The following is a 20,361-nucleotide window of genomic DNA, read 5'->3' on the forward strand; positions in this document are numbered from 1 at the left end:
AGAGATAGTGAGCACTGAGAGTTGGCCACACACTGGGTATTTGAGGCACAGTCTTGTGAAGTCCTGACACAGGAAGCCTATGACACAGATGAACACACTGAAGCTTTGCAATCTCAGCCCTGAGAGTAGGCACATGGCAGGTTGGCTGTGCTGCCTGGCTTAACAAATGCCAGTCTAGAAAGCTCAGAGCTCTGAGCTTTCTAGACTTGAGTGACTTGAGTGTGATGGATGGCCTCACCTGGCAGCATCTTCTTCCAAAAGGAGTTTTACGAACTGCCGGGGTACGTGCAGAGAGAGGACGCTTTCTGCCATCTGCTCCAGGATTCGCAGGTGGTTGCCATCAGTGGTTGGAAACCGGTACATGCGGCAGATGGCGCCACCGAACACTAAGAATGGGTTGCAAAGGAGCAGTGTGTGAGGGGGCTGCAGACCTGAGGCAAGAATCCTCCTCCCCGACCCTCAATGATGCTAACACTCTCGAGTCTTCTTTACTGTTCACTCCAAGAGAATGAAGATACTGAAATCTAAAAATCACCACATAAGAACCTGACCACATCTCATTTGTCACATGTACTCTCCTTGTCTCAAAATGTGATACTAACTCTGAAGTGGAGGGGCTGGGGGAGACCTTATCAGTCACCAACATGAAACAAAGAACAGTAAAAGGAAGGAGCAGTCTCCTCCTGAGTACTACTCTTTACATGATGTTTTGTTGCAGAAAGGTGACAGCTAAAGAACACAACTGTGATGGTCACAATAACTGAGAAGGAGAGAGTGGCCATGATTCGAAGTGGACACTCTGAATGGCCAAGAGCACTCAAGGAAGATGCTATTTACCTGATTTCAGCAAAGTGTCTTTTCGCAGCGAAGCATATTTGGATCGGATTCCTAATGCCTCAGTTAAGCTCTCATCAACAGGCAGAACCATCTAGTAATATAAAAAATACAAGATGTCTCTGAGGCTCAGACAACTTACGAGCACTGAGGAGAAATGGCATCTATATATAGCCCAAAAGAACCCTTAAAGTTTATATCCAATTTTTAATGCTACATAAAACACATTGCTCAACTCACAAATTCATTCACATCCCAGAATATCAAACACATTCCATACACACAATTTTCCAGAAACACATGTCTAAGTCACTTCACCTTGCCTGCCAGTGTGTTGATGTGTAAAGTAAAAAGACTAGATGATGCTCAGGAATATCTCAAAGTTTACATTCTAGGCTTATTATGGGAAAAATGAAATAACTCCTCATTTTACAGCACCAGCTACTCACCAGTGTTGTCGTTCTTAAATTAGAATTCTAGTTTGAGAGCATGACAGTATGTGAGTGAGAGAGGACTTGAGAGAGAAAAAAAGTGGAGACAGAGGGAAGCAAGAAAATGTGTGAAGTACAGAGGAGGATGAGAATAAAGATTTGGAGTATGTGTAAGGTGCATAGAGGGTTAAAGTGTGTCTGGGAGAGAAAGACAAACAGAAGTGCAAAGGTAATCTGGGTCTCAAGCCACCTCTTGACTCTCTGGACTGCAGCTCCTCAGCCAGATCCCACCCACTCTTTCCTCCAGCTCCCCCAAAATGGCCAGGCTTCTGGGCAGCACTCGACTTCAGGGGTTCCTTCTCTACTTTAGGAGTACTGGGGTGTAGGGGATGTGTAAGCAGTCTGAAGAAGAATGTAGCAGCAGTTCCTGTTTCTCCCTTCTATGAGGCAAATCTAAACAGAACCTTTCACTTCTTTCCAGAGCAGAGAAGAAGGATAGTGTGCTCACCCTGCCATTGACAGTATCCAGAGACCGGGTCACAGGGGGCCGCTGGTCTGACTTCTCCTCCATCTGCCAGCCAATCACAGTGATGTTACCCACTCGATCACTCTCTGCAGACCTACAATGAGGATTGTGCTCTGATAAGCATTATCTTGACTAAACTTCTTTTCTTACTTTAAATGCAAGGCTCTGGGAGTCGGGCGGTGGTGCAGTGGGTTAAGCGCACGTGGCGCAAAGCGCAGGGACCGGCGTAAGGATCCCGGTTCAAGCCCCCGGCTCCCCACCTGCAGGGGAGTCGCTTCACGGGCGGTGAAGCAGGTCTGCAGGTGTCTATCTTTCTCTCCCCTCTCTCTCTGTCTTCCCCTCCTCTCTCCATTTCTCTCTGTCCTATCCAACAACAAAGCAACGTCAACAATGGCAATAATAACCGCAACGAGGCTGCAACAACTAGGGCAACAAAAAGGGGGAAAAATGGCCTCCAGGAGCGGTGGATTCATGGTGCAGGCACCAAGCCCAGCAATAACCCTGGAGGAAATAAATAAATAAATAAATAAATGCAAGGCTCAGCTATCCTGGGTTGGGGTGTGTGGGGTGGGGGGGTCCTGAGAACACCAAGATACAGCCTGCTGGTCAGTGAGGCAACATCCACAGTCTGCACAGGCTCCAGGGGAGGCAGGCAAAGAACCCAGTAGGATACTGGTGACAGCTGCATTTAGACAGGCAAAAGATTGTGGAAGTGTCAATCCTTGCTTGGAAGCTACCTGTCAAGCCAGGGACTGATCCTGACTCCTGCCCCAGAGTGGTGAGGATACATGTTGGAATCAAGACTGAATAGCACCTTCTTCAGGTGGTAAAGCCCTTTCACCTCCTTCCAGCACACACTCAAGTTCTGACTAGTCTCAAAGCCTAATCCTGGACCTAAAGTAAACTGGGATCATCCAGGACTTCACAAAGCTTCTGAATCCTGATGTGATATAATTGGTACTGTGCTGGCCCCAGTCAGCTTCATGCCCAATGCCCCCTGGAGCAGCAGTCAGCCCCAGGTTCATGTGCCTTATCTGTGGCAGCCCCAGGGTCACCTTGAAACTTCAGCCTCTGTAGTTAAAATATCTAACTAAAGCCAGCATTTAAATTTTAATGATGACATCTACTGGCCACTCTCTTTGTGACTTTCTCTCATTGCTCTCAGGCATGGAATGCCCTTCCCCATGTTACCTCTTTAACAGCCATCTTTAGCTTCTTTTAGGAAGAAAAATAGCCATTTCTTACATCCGATGCAACTAGATTTTCCTTTTCCCACTCATTTTCCTTTGTCCTAATTCAGGGTCTCCATGTTCATTAAGAACTGCTGTATGGCTCTAGTCCTGTTCAGTGCTTGCAGCACTGTCACTGTAGTTTCAGAAAGCCATACTACCTGGAAGGGTATGTCCCTGCCTCCATGTCATGTTTAGGTGGGAATTACCCTAAGATAAATTTGGCAAAGATTAACACTTTGACATCTTTTCTCCAGAGACAATGTCTCCTTCATTCCTCCCACAATTATTTACTGAGTGCTAGTTAGTGATCCAGGTGACTGAGATAATACAGCAATAAAGTAAAGCATATGAATCTCCCTGTTCTCTGGGAGGTTATCTTCTACTGGGGACAAATAATGGACAAATACATCTACTATAATTAGATAAGTATCTCAGTTTTACTTTAGGTAAAAAACCAAAACAAAATAAAACAAAAAACATGAGTGGTGCTCGTGTTTCCTGTGGGCTCTGCATATTTCCATTCCCTGAAAGGCCCTCTGATAAGCAAGTTTCTTATCTTGCCACAATGGAAACCTTAATTAGCTGATCCTCTCGGAGCGACCAGGAACGCTTTCAGCAAAGGAAATGAGTCTTTCCTCCTCTGTCCCTGAACGTCACAATTCCAGATCTTTTCAAACGAAGAAAGTTAGATACCAACCTTAGTGTTAAGTGCAATCTATGATGTCTGTCCTGGAGCAAGTCTTTGACAATGAATGTTCCAGAGCCCAGTAAATACATCTGAAGAGTGGGGGGAAGAGACAGCTTTAGTATACTCTCATCACCAGGTCCTCAGGGAGCTCTACTGATTGGTTCCTACAACACATTTAACCCTTTATCTCAGGAGCCCAACAGGGGTGTTCAGAAAGAAATATCCCAAGACAAATAGGTTTGGACATCAGTTAATTAACACACCAGTAGTGATGTTCATTTAGCGTTAACCTCTCCTTCAGATGATTACAGAACTTCAAAAGGGGTGTGTGGGGGGGGAAATCTCACCAACAACATGTTACTTAACTGTTCCCTGAGATCTATCTTTGACATCATACACGGAGAGTTTGATTTGTGTCATCTGATTGATAAGAGAGTCTTGAAAGAAGGCAATACTGCTTAGAAATATAGGATTGTTGGTTCCCTAGAATAGAAAAGAATCAAAATGCTAAGTTAGATTTTTAAAACTGCACTGGAAATATGAAAACATTTTCAGAATGAGAAACTAACATGTTTACCAACTTGGATCAACATAAAATGCTAACAGAGGCTATAAAGGAGGCATGTAACCAAAATGGTCTTGTTCTCCAAAATGGACCAAGTAGTCTGCCACAGCCTCACTTATTGGGTTGTTGAAAAGTTAAGACATATTTTTCTATGCAAAAATGTGCCATGACTTTCCTAACAACCCAATTGATACAGACATAGCAAATAGCCCAACCACAGAAGCTGTGTCCAGAGCTCACTCTAAGGCTTTCTTACTCAGGAGGCAAACTTTTATCAAATGAAACAAGTTGAATGCCAAAGTGTATTCTTAGTCTTAAGGACTTTAGGTAAGCTATGTAATTAAACCTACTAGTGTGGACTACTCCTTTAAGATGGAGTAGAGGAAATGAATAGCTTAAGTGGCTTATTTCTAGACTCCTGGGTTCGGAATAATTAAAACCAGATCCTTTCAAGATGACTTTTTAAACTAGTAGTTAGTTTCTAGATCATAGGTTAGATCTATTTTGCTAGGTCACTGACCCACTCCACCTCTCCTTCCATCAACCTTTGGTGAGGATTATTTTAATTCTTTGCAAGGAAGTTGCAAACCTACATATCCGTTTTGGTTCCTCTTTCACTATTGTTCTCAACCATCCAGTGACAAACTTCTCCTGCATTCCATCTCCAAAGCCTCTCTCAAATGCTTACCAGCTCATAGCTACTCAGCCTTGCACCCCAATAACTGTCTGGACTAGGACCTCCCTGAAACACATTTGGTCAGGTGAATTTCTTGCAGAAAAACCTGCACTGACTTGCTATCAACTCCTAGGTCTGAAATTTATGCTGCCCACCCTTGGTCTCCTATTTGTGTCTTTTTGCACATGGTAAAGGGATAGTTTTTCTTCAACTCCATGTGATGCTTTCCTACTGTCATGTTTTCATATAGCTCCCATAGAAGTTTGACAAGTCTTTCATATGTAGTTCCCCAACTGGTTGCAAGGACATCACCTGGGAAATTGTCAGAAACAATCTTGGGAGCCACCAAAACTCATTAATTCAGAATTTCACTTAGCCGTACCCTAAGAAGTCTCTTCTATCATGAGAGATGGGCGGGATCTCATCCACCTAGTGTTGCGCTCATCTCCTTACTCTAAGACTTCCCACAGCCCTTTCCTCTCTGCCTTCACACCCATAAGTGGCAGGTGCCTCAATGGTCTTTGGATCATCATCCACAGCAGCAGCAATGTGCTTTCTGTTAGGCCATGCTCATAAATGATTAGAGCACAGAGCTATTGACTTGAAATCATAACTAAGTATCCAAGGGAATGAAAAGGTGATTTATCTTCTAAAACATAAAACTAGAGAAGACAGGGAAATGCATATTAAGGCCAACGCTGTTACCAAGGAGATAATTTACATAGAAGCTCACATCACAGAATCCTACAGAACCTGACACTAGCAACTCCCACACTCAGATTCAAACTTATATAATATCCTCAATTACCTAAAAACAATTTTGTAACATCCCTTCAGAGCAGATAAACTATTTAATATAAAAATAAACATACACAACTCAAAAGGATATAAAATTAAAGCTAATAAAGCTGTTAATTTCTCCCTCTCCAATCACAGACAGTAAGCTTCTTGAGGGCAGGGACTGGACTCAGTGCTCTATACACAGGGGTATGTCCCAATTATGAGAGTGTTAGTTGTTAACTCCTCAAACTTTAATGAGCACAATTATTTAAAAAGCAGTTGTTTGGAAGCGACAAGGAAATATCCTCTTACCTCTTAAAAGGCAATCAAACCTAAAGTATCATTGTTCAAAAGTATGTGGTCAATAACTAACCAATAATTGGAAAGGATATGAAAATGTAAGTGCTATGCAGATGAGTATGATAAAATTATCAATATACTAGAAACCTATGAAAATAAAAGCAACAATTTGCATAATATAATTGCAGGTACAGATGCTCAGATTGCTGCACAACATTTCCATGAGGGCTGAAAACATAGTGCATCAAGGACAGGGGTCAATGGTACCTACCTCAATGATCTCTGTCTGTGCATGCTTCGTCCAGAATGCCTGAGGAGGGGTGGTTACACTCACTGCTACAAAACTATTTGGTTTTCGATCTAGCGATGGAGTGTGCAACTCACTGCAGGCTGTAAAAATCAACATGGGAAAGAAATAAATTCTTTGAAATTAAGACTCTATCTAGTTCTCAACTGCAGATATATCCAAACAACCCCCAAAAGGTAAATGACACACCCAAAGGGCTATGGTTACATTGTCAGTTTTTCCCCTTTACCCATATTCCAGTGTAAATTTACACAGACATGGTAACATATCCTGTTGTGTGTATTTTACAATTAATTTTTTAAATAAAAAAATTAACTCCCCCTAAAAAATATGTTCGCATATTCCCTAGCACGTAGAACAAATGCAGTGAAAAAGCAGAGAGGAGAGGAGGTTTGAGATAGAAGACACAAATAGATAGGAAAGAAAAATATTTTCAATATGTGTTTGTTTTATGAGAAGGAAGGTGAGAGAGGGAGAATGAAAACATCAATCTGAACTCAGGACCTCATGCTTGAAAGTCCAACACTTTATCCACTGAGTTACCTAATGGGCCACAAGAAAAATTTCATAATGGAGATTAAAAGAAAATTAGCAGGTAAGACCCACATTTCATTAAGTGGAAAAGAAGAGTGATGTTCATTATGCTGTAAGGAGGCTGACGTGAGTTATTCATCACACTCATTTGGAATAAGCTGTCATAGTTGTCACTCTCTTTGAAACTATTGGGGTGTCAAAAAAGATATCATGCATTTTTAACATAGAAAAATACAACATGTCTTTTCCAGCAACCCAATAGTTATAATGATCTAACAGCTATACACACTTTTATGCTTCTAACTATACTCTGATATTGTACTGCTACTAGAGTTAATTTCCTGTCAGCTTATTTTTGTATTTGTTTTATACAGTCATTATTCATTTAAATGTACCCAGATATTTACCCCATGTTCCCTCTCCAGGTTTCTGAATTTTCATCCCATCCTATATCTGAAAACTTCCATCTAGGATAATTTTTACTGAGAAACATCCCATAGCATTATTTATAGCACAAGTCTGGTGCTAACATGTTTGTTGTTTTTTTTCAACTTTTACAGTCAGCAGTGTCTTCCTCCACCTTAACTCTTGAAGAATGTTTTCTCTGGCTAGTATTTTTTTAAGTCCTTTAAATATACTTACTCTGTACTTCTAGTTTTTCTATTATGAAGTCAATAGTCTTACTGTTGCTACTTTGTGGTAGAGATGTGTGTACACAAACATGTACCCACACATACATAGTCTGACATCTTTTTACAGTTTTACCATAGGGGGCTAGGTAGTGGTGGACCCAACTGAGCATACATTATTACCATGCGCAAAGACCTAGGTTTGAACACCTCACTCTTCACCTGCAGTGTGCTTCATAAGTGGTGAAGCAGGTCTGCAGGTGTCTACCTTTCTCTTTTCCTCTCTATTTCCCCATCGCCTCTCAATTTCTCTCTGTCCTATCAAATAAAAAAGGAAAAAAAGAAGAAGAAAAATTTTAAATGGCAAGAGGGCTGGTCGGTAGAGCAGCAGGTTAAAGCACGCATGGCGCAAAGTGCAGGGACTGGCGTAAGGATCCTAGTTCAAGTCTCTAGCTCGTGGAGAGGGTTGCTTCACAAGCAGTGAAGCAGGTCTGCAGGTGTCTTTATCTCCCCCTTGTCTTCCCCTCATCTCTCGATTTATCTCTGTCCTATCCAACAACAATGACAGCAATAGCAACAGCAATAATGACAACAACAATGATAAACAACAAGGGCAACAAAAGAAAAAAAAAAAAAAACAGCTTCCAGGAGCAGTGGATTAAGAGTGCAGGCACTGAGCCCCAGCGATAATTCTGGAGGCACTCACTTCTCTCTTACTCTGGGGGTGTGGCTTTCCAGATTGTGAATCAAAGTGAAAAGGGTTATGTTAAGTATTTTTGCCCCTGGAGATTCTAGACAATAATCTCTGCCACGTCAGCACTGAGAAGTTGTTTAAAGTACTGGTCGGGGGGACTGGTGGGAGTTCGCCGAGTAGAGCACATAGGTCACCATGTGCAAGGACTCAGATTCAAGCCCCTGGTCCCAACCTGCAAGATGGGGAGTTTCAGGAGCCGTGGAACAGTGCTCCAGCAGGCGTCTCTCCTCTCAGTTATCTCCCCCCTCCCTCTCCCTCTCCCTCTCCCTCTCTCTATTTCTCTTACCTTCTATCAAAAAGAAAAAAAAAAAGGAAAATAAAATAGACACTAGGAATGGTGGAGCTGCAGGCACTAAGACCCAGTAATAACTCTGGTGGCAAATATATAAAGCACTGCTCAACTAAGCCTTGTCCTCTGACACCACTGTTCTCAAAGGAATAAGAGAGATTCCCTCCTTAAATAATTTACTGTCCTGTCACTCACCTGGAGACAGGGATCATACCTTTGTTAGATTTTAATGCAGTTTTTCTAGATTTTCTTCATGGTAAAATTTGCATACTATTGTCATCTCATTTAGAGGCATACTTGATTTCACCTTTACATGTGGAATTCTTAAGTTTCACAAGGAGATGTCTGGCATGTAATAATTAACCTGAGTCTCAAATCTTTCCACTCAGGAAAGGATTCTGTTACTTTTGGTCTGCAGCTTCTCTTCTTCCTGTCTATTTTTCTCTTCTTCTGGGATTCCTATCAGTAGCAAAAACATTGGACACTCGGGGACTGGGCGGTAGCACAGCAGGTTAAGCGCTCATGGGGCAAAGTGCAAGGACTGATTTAAGGATCCTGGTTCAAGCGCCCAGTTCCCCACCTGCAGGGGGGTTGCTTCACAAGAGGTGGAGCAGGTCTGCAGGTGTCTATCTTTCTCTCCCCCCACCCCCGTCTTCCCCTCCTCTCTTAATTTCTTTCTGTCCCATCCAACAACAACAGCTATAACAATCAATAATAACAACCACAACCAGGGCAACAAAATGGGAAAAATAGCCTCTAGAAGCAGTGGATTCCTAGTGCTGGCAGTGAGCCCCAGTGATAAGCCTGGGATATATATATCCCTCAAGATTTATCATATCTCTTCACTCACAATTTTTACTTCTTAACATTTTTCTTGAAGATATATATTATTCTTTCACTTTCATCTATAGACTAGTAACAATTTTCAGCAGTTTCTTGGTTATACATTAAGATACAATTCATATACCACAAATTTATCTGCTTAACATGAACAGTTCAGTGATTTATTTATTTATTTGTAAATTAACAGAGTTATTCAATCACCATACCTGGATAAAGGAATTACTCTGAAGTCCTGGATAACATTTTTTAAAATAATTTGATATCCAAATACCATTAAAACTTTCTGAAGAGAGTACTATGTGGGGATCAAAAAAAAATCTGGGTGGATATATGGCCAAATGCCAAGTCTAAGTATTTTTCTCTGATAAGAGTTTTCTTTTCCTCAAATGTTTTCCATATAAAAGGTTTTGAAATGCAGGTGGCACACTGGATAGGACTTGTACTCCCAAGCATGAAATGCTGGTGGTCCCCAGGATTACATGTATCAAAATGATGCTCTCGTTCATTCTCTCTTCCTCTCATTAATAAATAGACCTTTAAAAGAAAGGTTTCTAAATAGGAACATAGTTAACTTTAAAAACTTTAAGACATCAGTTGACATCTTGTCCTTTTTTTCTTCAACATTTAACATAAACACCACCCTCACTTTTTCAAGATATTTATTCTTTCATATGTCTGATCAGGATGGCTGAATTGCTATTATCTGACTGATACAGAAATGCACTGATTTTTATTAAAGGTGAAAATTTTGAACTTAATTATATTAACTTTCATCCTCTTTGCTAATCGGTTTATTTTAATTTATTATTTATTTGTTATTTTTGTTAAATCAACACTGTGTATCCTATGGTTTAATGACTATCACTATGATTCATTTCCCTCCTGTGCTGGCCCCTATATCATGGCCATGTCTTCCTCTTTTTCATCAATTCTTTTTTCATCAGTTCTTTCCTCCTTACACTAACTTACAGAAAACGAATGTGAGGGAAGCAAATATATCTGAGACTCTGTATAACTAACAGATATTTATTTCTACTTGTGGTTAATTGATGGATGGGCTGTTTGAGTAAAGAATTCTAGGCTGAAAAGATTTTGCTACTCATATTAAAACTGTTTCCCAATGAATTAAAGTTTCCAACATTACTGAGAATATCCATGCTAGATTCATCCCTGAACCTTGAACTCTGTCATACACACACACACACACACACACACACACACACACACACACACACACACACACACCTTCTCTCTTTCTCCCCCCTCTCTGAAAGTTCTGAGAATCTCCACTTGTGAGTTTTTCGACCATTATATCTTGATCATTATTTAAAACTAGAAACATATTCTTCAGTTCTCAGGGCCATGTCTATTATTTCTTAATAATTTCCTTCCTTACGTTATTTTCTACTTTTTCTTTTAAGTATTAGGCTTCCTGAATTTGGTGTGAAAACTTCCCATTCCTCTCTTATTTTTCATTTTGCTTCAAGTATTTATTATTTAGGCTCATTCCTTGAATAACTTCCACACCTTATTAAAATTTTAATTCTATCAGATCTTAAATTTTAAGATTGTCCTTGTTCTTCAAGTGTTTCTTTTCAGTATCCTACTCTCATTTTATGGATACACCATCATTTTTGAGGATATAAATTATCTTTTTTTGGAAATTTTCTACTTTCCTCAATGTCTGATTATTTTCAAGCTCTACTTTTTATGTTTTTTCTTCATATATGATCCTTCCACAAAAGAGACTGTATAGCATGTGTATACAGAATCTATTTTAAGTGTTGAGTTCAACGAGTTTTGATAAGCACATATATTCACATAACTACCACCCATCAAAATGTAGAACATTTCCACTACTGCAGGGATTTCAGTATCTCTTTCTAGTTAATCTTCTTCACTTTTAGATAACCTGTTTCTATCACAACAGTTTAGCCTACAATATACAGCATACAGCTTCTTTCACATTGCATATGGTGCCTTTGGAATATACTTTCTTTTTTGCAGACATGTAGCACCATGCTCCTTTCCACCTGTTTCTTCTTCCCAGATTGCACTGAGGATTCCAAAGATGTCTCACTACCAGAGTTGTGTTTCTTTTTCCTATTCTCTCTGATGTTTGCTAGTGATGATTTAAGATAAGGGAATAGAAATAGGTTCATGCTTCTGTTATGAAACTGAAAACCCTTGAATTAGCATTATGATCTGTAATGAGCAATAAGGTACTAAAATGGGGGTGATCAGGTGCAAGATGCTTCCTCCCACCACCACCACTCCCATTCCCAGTTCACAGTAATCACTACCCAGTTAAGAACCAGCCAGTTCAGAGTCAGGGTCATAGGAAGTCTCTGAATTTGTTTAGGAGCATTTAATTAGAAAACAGGGGACATCTGCAGAGATTAATATCAATTTGATAACAGTGCATGTACATTTTATAGATTGTGCAATTTGTCAAAGTCCTTTGGTTTTGCTCTACCTATGATGACTGCTGTCTCTCAAACACAGCCCAAGTAGTACGTAAAGAAACTGGTCCAGAAAGGCCATGGGTCAAGTGGCAGGTTTGAAGCCACAAGGTTCATTGACAGCAAGGACAAGAAAAGAATCCAGGTTATCTGAACCTCAAAGGAAGTGACTCTCTTATGTCACATCAAGGTTTGGACCTCATTGCCAGACCACTGCCTAATGCTGACCACTCAGGGGACAAATCAAGGAACACAACAGGTTAGGCTCTCTGACCTTTCCTATTTTCCAACCTCCAGGATAAGCCTCAGTACTACCACACATCCCTGAGGCCAAGGCAGAAAAACTATATCTCTGTTTTTAGCTTATGCTCTCATTTTATGTTCTCTGTGTAGGGAATAGAGAACTAAGAACCAGAAAGCTAAATTCAACTACATGGGGCCTCATGGCCAGGAGCTGCCTATGACGAGAAGTCTGTCTCTGCATTTGTAGGTGGGTGTCTTCTACTCCCTACCACTGCAATCACAGGTGTGAGGGTGGGAGGTGTCACATCCTGTGGACACATGGTTCCCGGGGTTCCCTCCCACCCACAGGAAGTTCACACCTGCCTCCAGCCTCTTTTTCTCAGAAGCATTTTAGCAGTGGGGGAAGCAGCAGTAAGTACCCTGACAAATTTGTGCCACTGTTCATATTTTTAATTTTGTTCTTAAGCAATAGTTTAAAATCAATCAACCTATTTAAATTACTTACCTAAGCTGAATTCTAAAATGGGCTCATCTGGATCTTGTATATTTCCTGAATAAAAATAAAATGACAGAAAAAAAGTCACCCATTTAAGATTTCCCAATTTTTAGAATTTATGCAAAAAAAAAGACCAATACTTATACCCCTCCCCCTGAAAAACTGTTAGACATAATTATTTCTTTTTTTTCTAAATATATGCTTTTGAGATTCCTAAGAAGTCTTGAAATTCAAAATCAAACATTCCTCCTGGGACCTGCATGCCCACAATAAAGGGTTTTTATGGTGGCCTGGACACTTGCCAAACAAGCACTGTGAGCATGCCAACATCATTTACCAGAAAATGTGCTGTGGAAGTATCCACCCAAACTGGAAAGTGGATAATAGTCATGTTCCAATGGAAGGATCTGCAGAAAGATAGCTGACTTCCCACTCTACTCCAACACTCAGCTAAAAATATGTCAAGCCAGAGTGCCCTCCTGTCTGGGGCAGTCACACATTCTCTGAGTGTCCCATAAGTCAGGTCCATTCAACACTGCTTCAGCTCATTGTGAGTTGGCACCAGGAGGCTGGCACAGTCTTGTGAGGCTTACCTGCCAGGGAGAGACCAAGCATATCAGAGGCCACATCAATAGTGGAAGCCCGCTGCATCGCACGGGCCCTGGCGCCATGGCGAGGGCTGTGCTCTCTTGCTGTCATGATGTCATTGGTGATGGTGTGCTTCCTGTTCCTGGATCAGACCACGCCTGATGCCTGGGAAGTGCTGTCAACAAGTCTTGGTCCCCTAAGGTGGCAGTAGTCCTGAAAAATAGAAATAACACTAGTAAGACACAAAGATAAGGACAAGGCACACTGTGTTCTCAAGGAAAGAATATGTAACCAAATGAGAGCAAGTTACAGTGAATCTAGGTTCTCCAGCAGAATGGAAGTCTTGGGTACAAAGAGTCTAGGCCTTTAGATTCTTCTAATCATCTCTTCTTCAGCACTAACCAGAGCTTTCACACACACACATGCACATGTATACACACAAACATAGATAGGTATATACTCATGGGATCCTGTAAAGAAATCATGTTTTCTTAAACAAAAACACTGCACATTATAGATGAAATATAATAATAAAATGTAACTTCTGAGATTTAGTTTACATTGTTATCCTTTCATTGTTAAGTCTCATAGAATCTTTAAATGCTTATTTTATTTTATTTTTTATTATCTTTATTTATTGAGTAGAGACAGCCAGAAATTGAGAGGAAGGGGGTGATAGAGAGAGAGACAGAGACAGAGATACCTGCCAACCAGGTGTGCCACCACCTGGCCCCTAAATGCTTATTTTATTACAATTATTGGTTTTGGTCATGCTCAGGGCTTTACCCTTCCAGGCTGACTTTTTCAGATAGGAAGAATGAGACAGGGACTGGGTGGTAATGTACATGGTTGAGGATACACTTTACCATGTGTAAGGATCCAGGTTCAAACCCCCTGTTCCCACCTGTACAGGGCTAGTTTTAGGAATGGTGAAGCAAATACTGTAGATGTCTTTCTGTCTCTTTCCCTTTCTATCCCCCCTTCTCTCAATTTCTCTCTGTTTCTATCAAATAAAATGAAGAAGAAGAAAAAAGAATGAGACTTGGAGGGGGATATAAAGGAGGGAGGAACAGAGGGAAACTTCATAGCACTAAAGCTTCCTTTAATGTAGTGAGGGACAGGCTCAAACTTGGGCTGTGCACATGACTCAAGACAACTATTTTCCGGCTCTTTGAAATTTTAAATGAATTCACTATGACCTCTGTTGGAAGGGTACGGAATGCATGAAGTGGGCTACTGGCCACTGGCTACAATAGCAAGGTACAACACTGGATTCAATCTGTTCTCTTTCTTCCCAGAACTACAGAAGCTTCACATATGTTTCTGTCTCAGACTTTCTTTCTTACAAAATACAAGTGGTAATCTAAGCCTAACTGTAGTGGATAGCACTGTGCTACAGAAATAATAGACTGTGCAAGTGCCAGTCTATTATTTCTGAGCAAGTTATATTATATCTGAGCTGAGCAAGATGCAAGACTCAGTTTTGTGTTAAGAAGCAAGCTAAATATCAATGAGTGAGTTTCACTTTTTTCCCGACTTCATACACTCAAATGTTTATTATCTTTAGGAGGAAGAAATCTTTAGATGTTTAGAAAATCGGAGTGAGAACAAAGGCTGGTGCAAACATCCCTCTTAAAGATCTCTACATAGCTAGACAGCTGTCACTGCAAAGTCTATCACCAACTCTGTGCCTGTAAGGTACACATTCCCACTTAAGGGTTAATGCACCCAGCAACTTACTGGACATGTTTGTTCTTGGGCCAGTAAAGATACGAGACATTTCTTCATAAAAGCAAGTCCAAATTCATATCTGAAAATATAAAATGACAAAATTAGCAAGCTGGTCAAACATGAAGCTGCCAAAAACATCTATTATAGCACATATAATATCACTTCCATGCCTAGAAATATGAGGAAGCAAAGAATTACTATGCATTTATTTGATCTCTATAAACCAATCTAACATTTTGGCTCAAAAACAGAAGTTTTTTCTCAAATCCAAAAGAATGAAAAGCAGAAAGTGGATATTCTTATCGTCCCTTCGATGATAATCCAGGGGAATTTGGACCCATCCTAAAAATCCTACAAGGCAGTGGGATCTGGTTTATGACAAAGAAGGTGATAATAAACTGTGTCCTAGTCTTCTTGCTCATCAGCAGCAGACCCTGGAAGAAGCTGTTGTGCCCCCTTTGAGGCTCTGTTGTTCAGTGTTGAGATTAGCTGTTCCCACGTCACTGGGCTATAGTAAGAAATAATTGTGCAAGAATAGGAGAGGGATCTGCCAACTCCCAGGGCTCTCACAGCACCACTGTTGCCTGGCACCTGGGGGCCTTCCTATGGAGTAGAACACCAAGCTCTCACTCAGCTCTAGCACTGCCAAGGGTGGTGTGGACCGACCTTAGCACCCAGCTTGGAGACATGTAAAGCTGCTGTGCCACAGTGTGGGGGTGGAGACAATAGCAAAATCAGTAGATTCAGCTCTAGGGCAAAAAGTTTCCTGAAGTTGTGATGCTACTTTCTTGCTGGAGGATACCTTGTGCCACAGTACCTCAAAAAATGAGGGCAGTTGGAGCTCAGCTTCCCCAGAGACACACCCTACTAGGGAAAGAGAGAGGCAGACTGGGAGTATGGATCGACCAGTCAACGCCCATGTTCAGCGGGGAAGCAATTACAAAAGCCAGACCTTCCACCTTCTGCAACCCTCAATGACCCTGGGTCCATGCTCCCAGAGAGATAGAGAATGGGAAAGCTATCAGGGGAGGGGGTGGGTTATGGAGATTGGGTGGTGGGAATTGTGTGGAGTTGTACCCCTCCTACCCTATGGTTTTGTTAATTAATCCTTTCTTAAATTAAAAAAAAAAAAAATGAGGGCAGTGACCTGACTTGGAAGCCACAATAGAAGTAAATCATCAAGAAAAATATTTTGATAGTTTGCACACAAGTCAAAAACATACAATAGAAATGAGAATGTACTTGCAATGAGAATGTCTATACTATAAAGTAATATAACTTAACAACAAAAATAGTAAAGGCATGAATTAATATGGGAGAATGTGCACAGTAAACATTTTAGAAATATCTGCACCCACTTGTAACAGAAAAAGGAGTGCTAAATGTACCGCTGTTCACCTGAGTTAGTCCTCTGAAGGTTTGCTCTTCTGTGAGCTCTGCTGAAAGGCTTGGTGCTATCTCTATAAGGCATTCCTTTATTGTTTTCTTTCAGTCAAAAATCTTGAGGTTCCTTTTATGCCCAGTCTTAAGTCTTGACCAAAGACGTTTATAGGCATTTTTCCCTCAGATTTCTTAAATGTAACTTTTTTCAAGATTTTCTTTCTTTCTTTCTTTTTTTTTTTTTTTTGCTGAGTTAACATTAGTTCATACATAAAATTCTAGTGCAGTTTCAGAACTATATGTGTGTGTGCAACTCAGTGCACCAACCACTAAAGTTCCTGTAACATTACACCAGCAAGAACCCTCCACCTCCTCCACTTTCTGATAACCACCATAGTTCTGACAGTCTGCAAGTCAGCTTGGATATTATTTTTTACAAGTACACATTTTTACATATATAATATAAAACACAAGTGAAATTGTCTGGTCACTGTCTTTCACTTAGCTTAACTGCACCCAGTTTCACCCATTTTCCCCTGAACAGCACTATATCAATCTTTTCTAATGACCAAAAAGATAACATTAATTATCTCTCATTTTTATTGTTAATAACAATTTAGAGTGACACAAGGACTTCAGAAAATAATTTGACTACTACAAATTTGTAAATAATAACATAATTCTTGCCAATAGTCCAGAGATACATATCGTAGCACTATGTATAAAGACAAACACCTGAACCAATCTAAGTGTCCAGCTACTACAAGTAAGTGCATTTTGGAACATCTATAAGACACATTGTTGAATAGCAGTTAAAATTATCATAACAAACATATTAGTCTTCAACCTCACTGATCATCAGGAGAATACAAATTACAATCCTTTAATCTCTGTACACCCACTAGAATAAAAAAGGCAACACTGGGAGTCAGGCGGTAGTGCAGTGGGTTAAGCGCAGCTGGTACAAAGCACAAGGACCAGCATAAGGAAACCGATTCAAGCCCCCGGCTCCATACCTGCAGGGGAGTCACTTCACAGGTGGTGAAGCAGGTCTGCAGGTGTCTATCTTTCTCTCCTCCTCTCTGTCTTCCCCTCCTCTCTCCATTTCTCTCTGCCCTATTCAACAACAACAATGACATCAATAACAATAATAACTACAACAATAAAACAACAAGGGCAACAAAAGGGAATAAATAAGTAAATATAAAAATATTTTTTAAAAAGGCAACACCAACTGCTAACAAGGATGTGGAGTGAGAGGAAGAAACACTGACACATACCTAGTGGTGCATACAACACTGCAGCCACTCTGGAAAGTGGGCAGTATTTCCAAGCTGGACCTACACTCATTCCATGATCTGGTGTATAACTTATAGTAGAATAACTAACAGAAATGTATGTTTACATTCATCAGGAAAAGGTGCAAACAACATTTAGAGCAGTAACATTCATAATAGTCAAATAGTAGAAACAATCTAGATATCTGTCAACAATAGAATGCATAAAGCAGCATACACGTCAAGGAGAAAAGTCCAACAATAAGAGCACATTTAGACAATTCCATTTCTATGAAGCTCAAGTAGAGGATAGATAGTCTGTGCTGTAGGAGTCAGAATGGTGGTAAATGTGAGAGCTAAGTATAAAGTGGGGGAGAAAGAGGCTTCTGGAATAGTTAATGTTAGGTCTCTGGTTCCTTGAGTGAACTGACTGAAAATTCACCAAGCTGTGCACATGATGTTCATATCTCAATAAGCAGTTAAATTCTTAATGACTATAATAAAAACAACATACTCTGAAAAGCCATTTTGTCAACTTGGCATTATGTATGCTTTTTTTTTAGAGTGAACATACATTTATTATTCATGAAAATAACATTTAAATTTTATAGCAAAGTTATACTTTTCAAAAAATTTAACCTGCTTTAGTATGATATATCTGTTCAGAGAAATTGATCTTGAACAAGATGGGTGTATGTATAATACAACAAAAATCATGGCCCAAGATTATGTATACTTTTAAGGAAATATTATCTGTGCTCTAGTTACAGTCACTTAAAAAGATGTGATACAGAATGAAAGATACACAAGAAACCACACCAAAATAATGCCCAGATCTGGGGTTCTGACTAGAGGATCAGTGCTCTTCCTTAGCTCATTAACATGAGGGGAAACCTAGGCCAGGAGAAAGGATTCTCCTCACCTCTCCCCAGAACTGCCTGGTCCTGCCTGCCTACCCAGCTCACTCCTTTTCACTTGGGACAATGGAGACACACCACCTAACAGAGGGTCACATCTGCAGCCCAACAACTAACTCACTAGCCCAAGGGCACCCCAAACATCTGTCTCCTCCCTGCTAAAGTCCTTTACCACTCCACCTGCCTCCTGTCTTTTCATAGAGGAAGGTAGCTGGAACTAGAGATTTTGAAGATAGAAAGGTTTACAGGCTTTCCCCCCCCCCCCTCTCCAGGGCTTCACTGTTCCAGGCTGACAAAGAATAAGACAGAAAGGTTTAAAGATGGGATGGAGGGGTGTGGGGTGGGAACCATAACACTGAAGCTTCCTTCACAATGCAGTATCATTTTTAAACTTAGTTCTTGCACATGACAAAATAGCACACTATCCTGGTAAGATATTTAGTTGGCCCACTACAAGCTAATTTTACATTTGATAGAGTACACAGATAAGACCTAGAAAGAAAACCTAGAAGTCACTTTATAGTTATTTGGGGCATTTAATTAGAATCCACAATTTAAGTCATCAAGCCCCAGAACATGAAGTTAATTAAATTGAACTTCATTTTCCTTATTAGTCTCATTAATTTATGGTAATTTGCCAAGGATTCTTATAGTCCCATGGTCCCCATTTTTCCTCCTAGCCTCATTTGAAAAACAGATCTCATTAAGTAGAAAAACTTCACTGAAATCAAAGAAAAGAGTGTTGGAGAGCTGTCTGGGAACTAGAGTTTTTTAATTCATTTGTTGTTTTTTGGGGAGAGGTGAAATGCACAAGACAATAACTCATAAAGCTATCTCCTTTATTCACTCTGTAAGAGACATGACTTCTTTGAACAATAGTGGACACAAGTCATCATTTTTGCAGTAAATCCAATAACATTCACCCACCTGTGTGGGGCAGGGGACATTGGGGAGGAAGGCTGGGGGGGGGGGGAGAAAGGGATTGTTTTAAGGTCACAAAGAACAAGGACCAGAGTCAAGTGAAAGGGAAAAGTCCAGGTGCAACTGAGGCAAGTCTCCCCACCGTCCCCAGCCCACTCCACCCTGCTACTGTCACCATGGCTCCCTCTTCACACTCACGCAGCTGAGGGAGAAAGTCAAATGAAAGGCTTGGGTGAGTCAGAGCATGAATCAGCAGCCTCTGAGGTTACTGAAGGACACAGAAAGAGGAAGGGTTCTCTCTCACAAAATCCCAAATCTATAACAGCTACAATTCAGGGTTAACTGAGACCAAGAACTTACTAGTGATCATGTCAGTGAAGCAACTGGCTGCCTTCCTGCAGGACGCCTTCCCTGTAGACAGGCCCAGAAGCCTGTCCTCACTGGGGCAGGATTCATTGGTCTACACTTCACCATCATGTCTTATGTGACAGTGGGGTGACCAGCAAGGTGCCCTTTGTCTTATGGAGGAAAATGGGCCAGGGAGGCTGCTCAACAGTAACATGTATGAGTAAGGCCCCGAGTTCTTTCCCTAGCAATTGAAAAACAAAACAGAAAGGTTGTGGACAGAAGCATGTGCTGCTGGGGTAAGAAGAACAGGCTGAAACTCATTCTTCCTCAAAACAGAAAAAGCCTGCTGGGAAGGATGAGAGAAAAGAATGTTACGCAGTGAAGAATACTGCGATGTGATGTAAAGCTGAGAAGTATGAGGGGGTAGAATGGGTGATTAAAAGCACAGCAAGGGAGTCGGGCGGTAGCGCTGTGGGTTAAGCGCAGATGGCGCAAAACACAAGGACCGGTGTAAGGACTCTGGTTCGAGGCCCCGGCTCCCCACCTGCAAGGGAGTCACTTCACAAGCGGTGAAACAGGTCTGCAGGTGTCTGTTTTTCTCTCCCCCTCT

General features: G+C 40.9%; 1 protein-coding gene across 15 annotated transcripts in view; it reads right to left on the bottom strand.

Annotated features, from left to right (window-relative positions):
• INPP4A (inositol polyphosphate-4-phosphatase type I A) overlaps positions 1-20,361 on the bottom strand; it is a 133,290-nt gene that overhangs the window by 59,040 nt on the left and 53,889 nt on the right. For all 15 annotated transcript variants that reach the window (XM_060187498.1, XM_060187493.1, XM_060187496.1 and 12 more), the window contains 9 exons: positions 14,918-14,987; positions 13,183-13,390; positions 12,599-12,643; positions 6,304-6,422; positions 4,078-4,194; positions 3,721-3,800; positions 1,774-1,885; positions 838-928; positions 239-386 (listed from right to left, as the gene is read on the bottom strand). In XM_060187498.1, the coding sequence (XP_060043481.1) occupies positions 239-386; positions 838-928; positions 1,774-1,885; positions 3,721-3,800; positions 4,078-4,194; positions 6,304-6,422; positions 12,599-12,643; positions 13,183-13,288 (818 nt within the window). In that variant the 5' untranslated portion in view covers positions 13,289-13,390; positions 14,918-14,987. The remainder of the gene's footprint in view (positions 1-238; positions 387-837; positions 929-1,773; positions 1,886-3,720; positions 3,801-4,077; positions 4,195-6,303; positions 6,423-12,598; positions 12,644-13,182; positions 13,391-14,917; positions 14,988-20,361) is intronic.

This window comes from Erinaceus europaeus, chromosome 3, assembly GCF_950295315.1.
Source record: "Erinaceus europaeus chromosome 3, mEriEur2.1, whole genome shotgun sequence".
NCBI lineage: Eukaryota > Metazoa > Chordata > Mammalia > Eulipotyphla > Erinaceidae > Erinaceus > Erinaceus europaeus.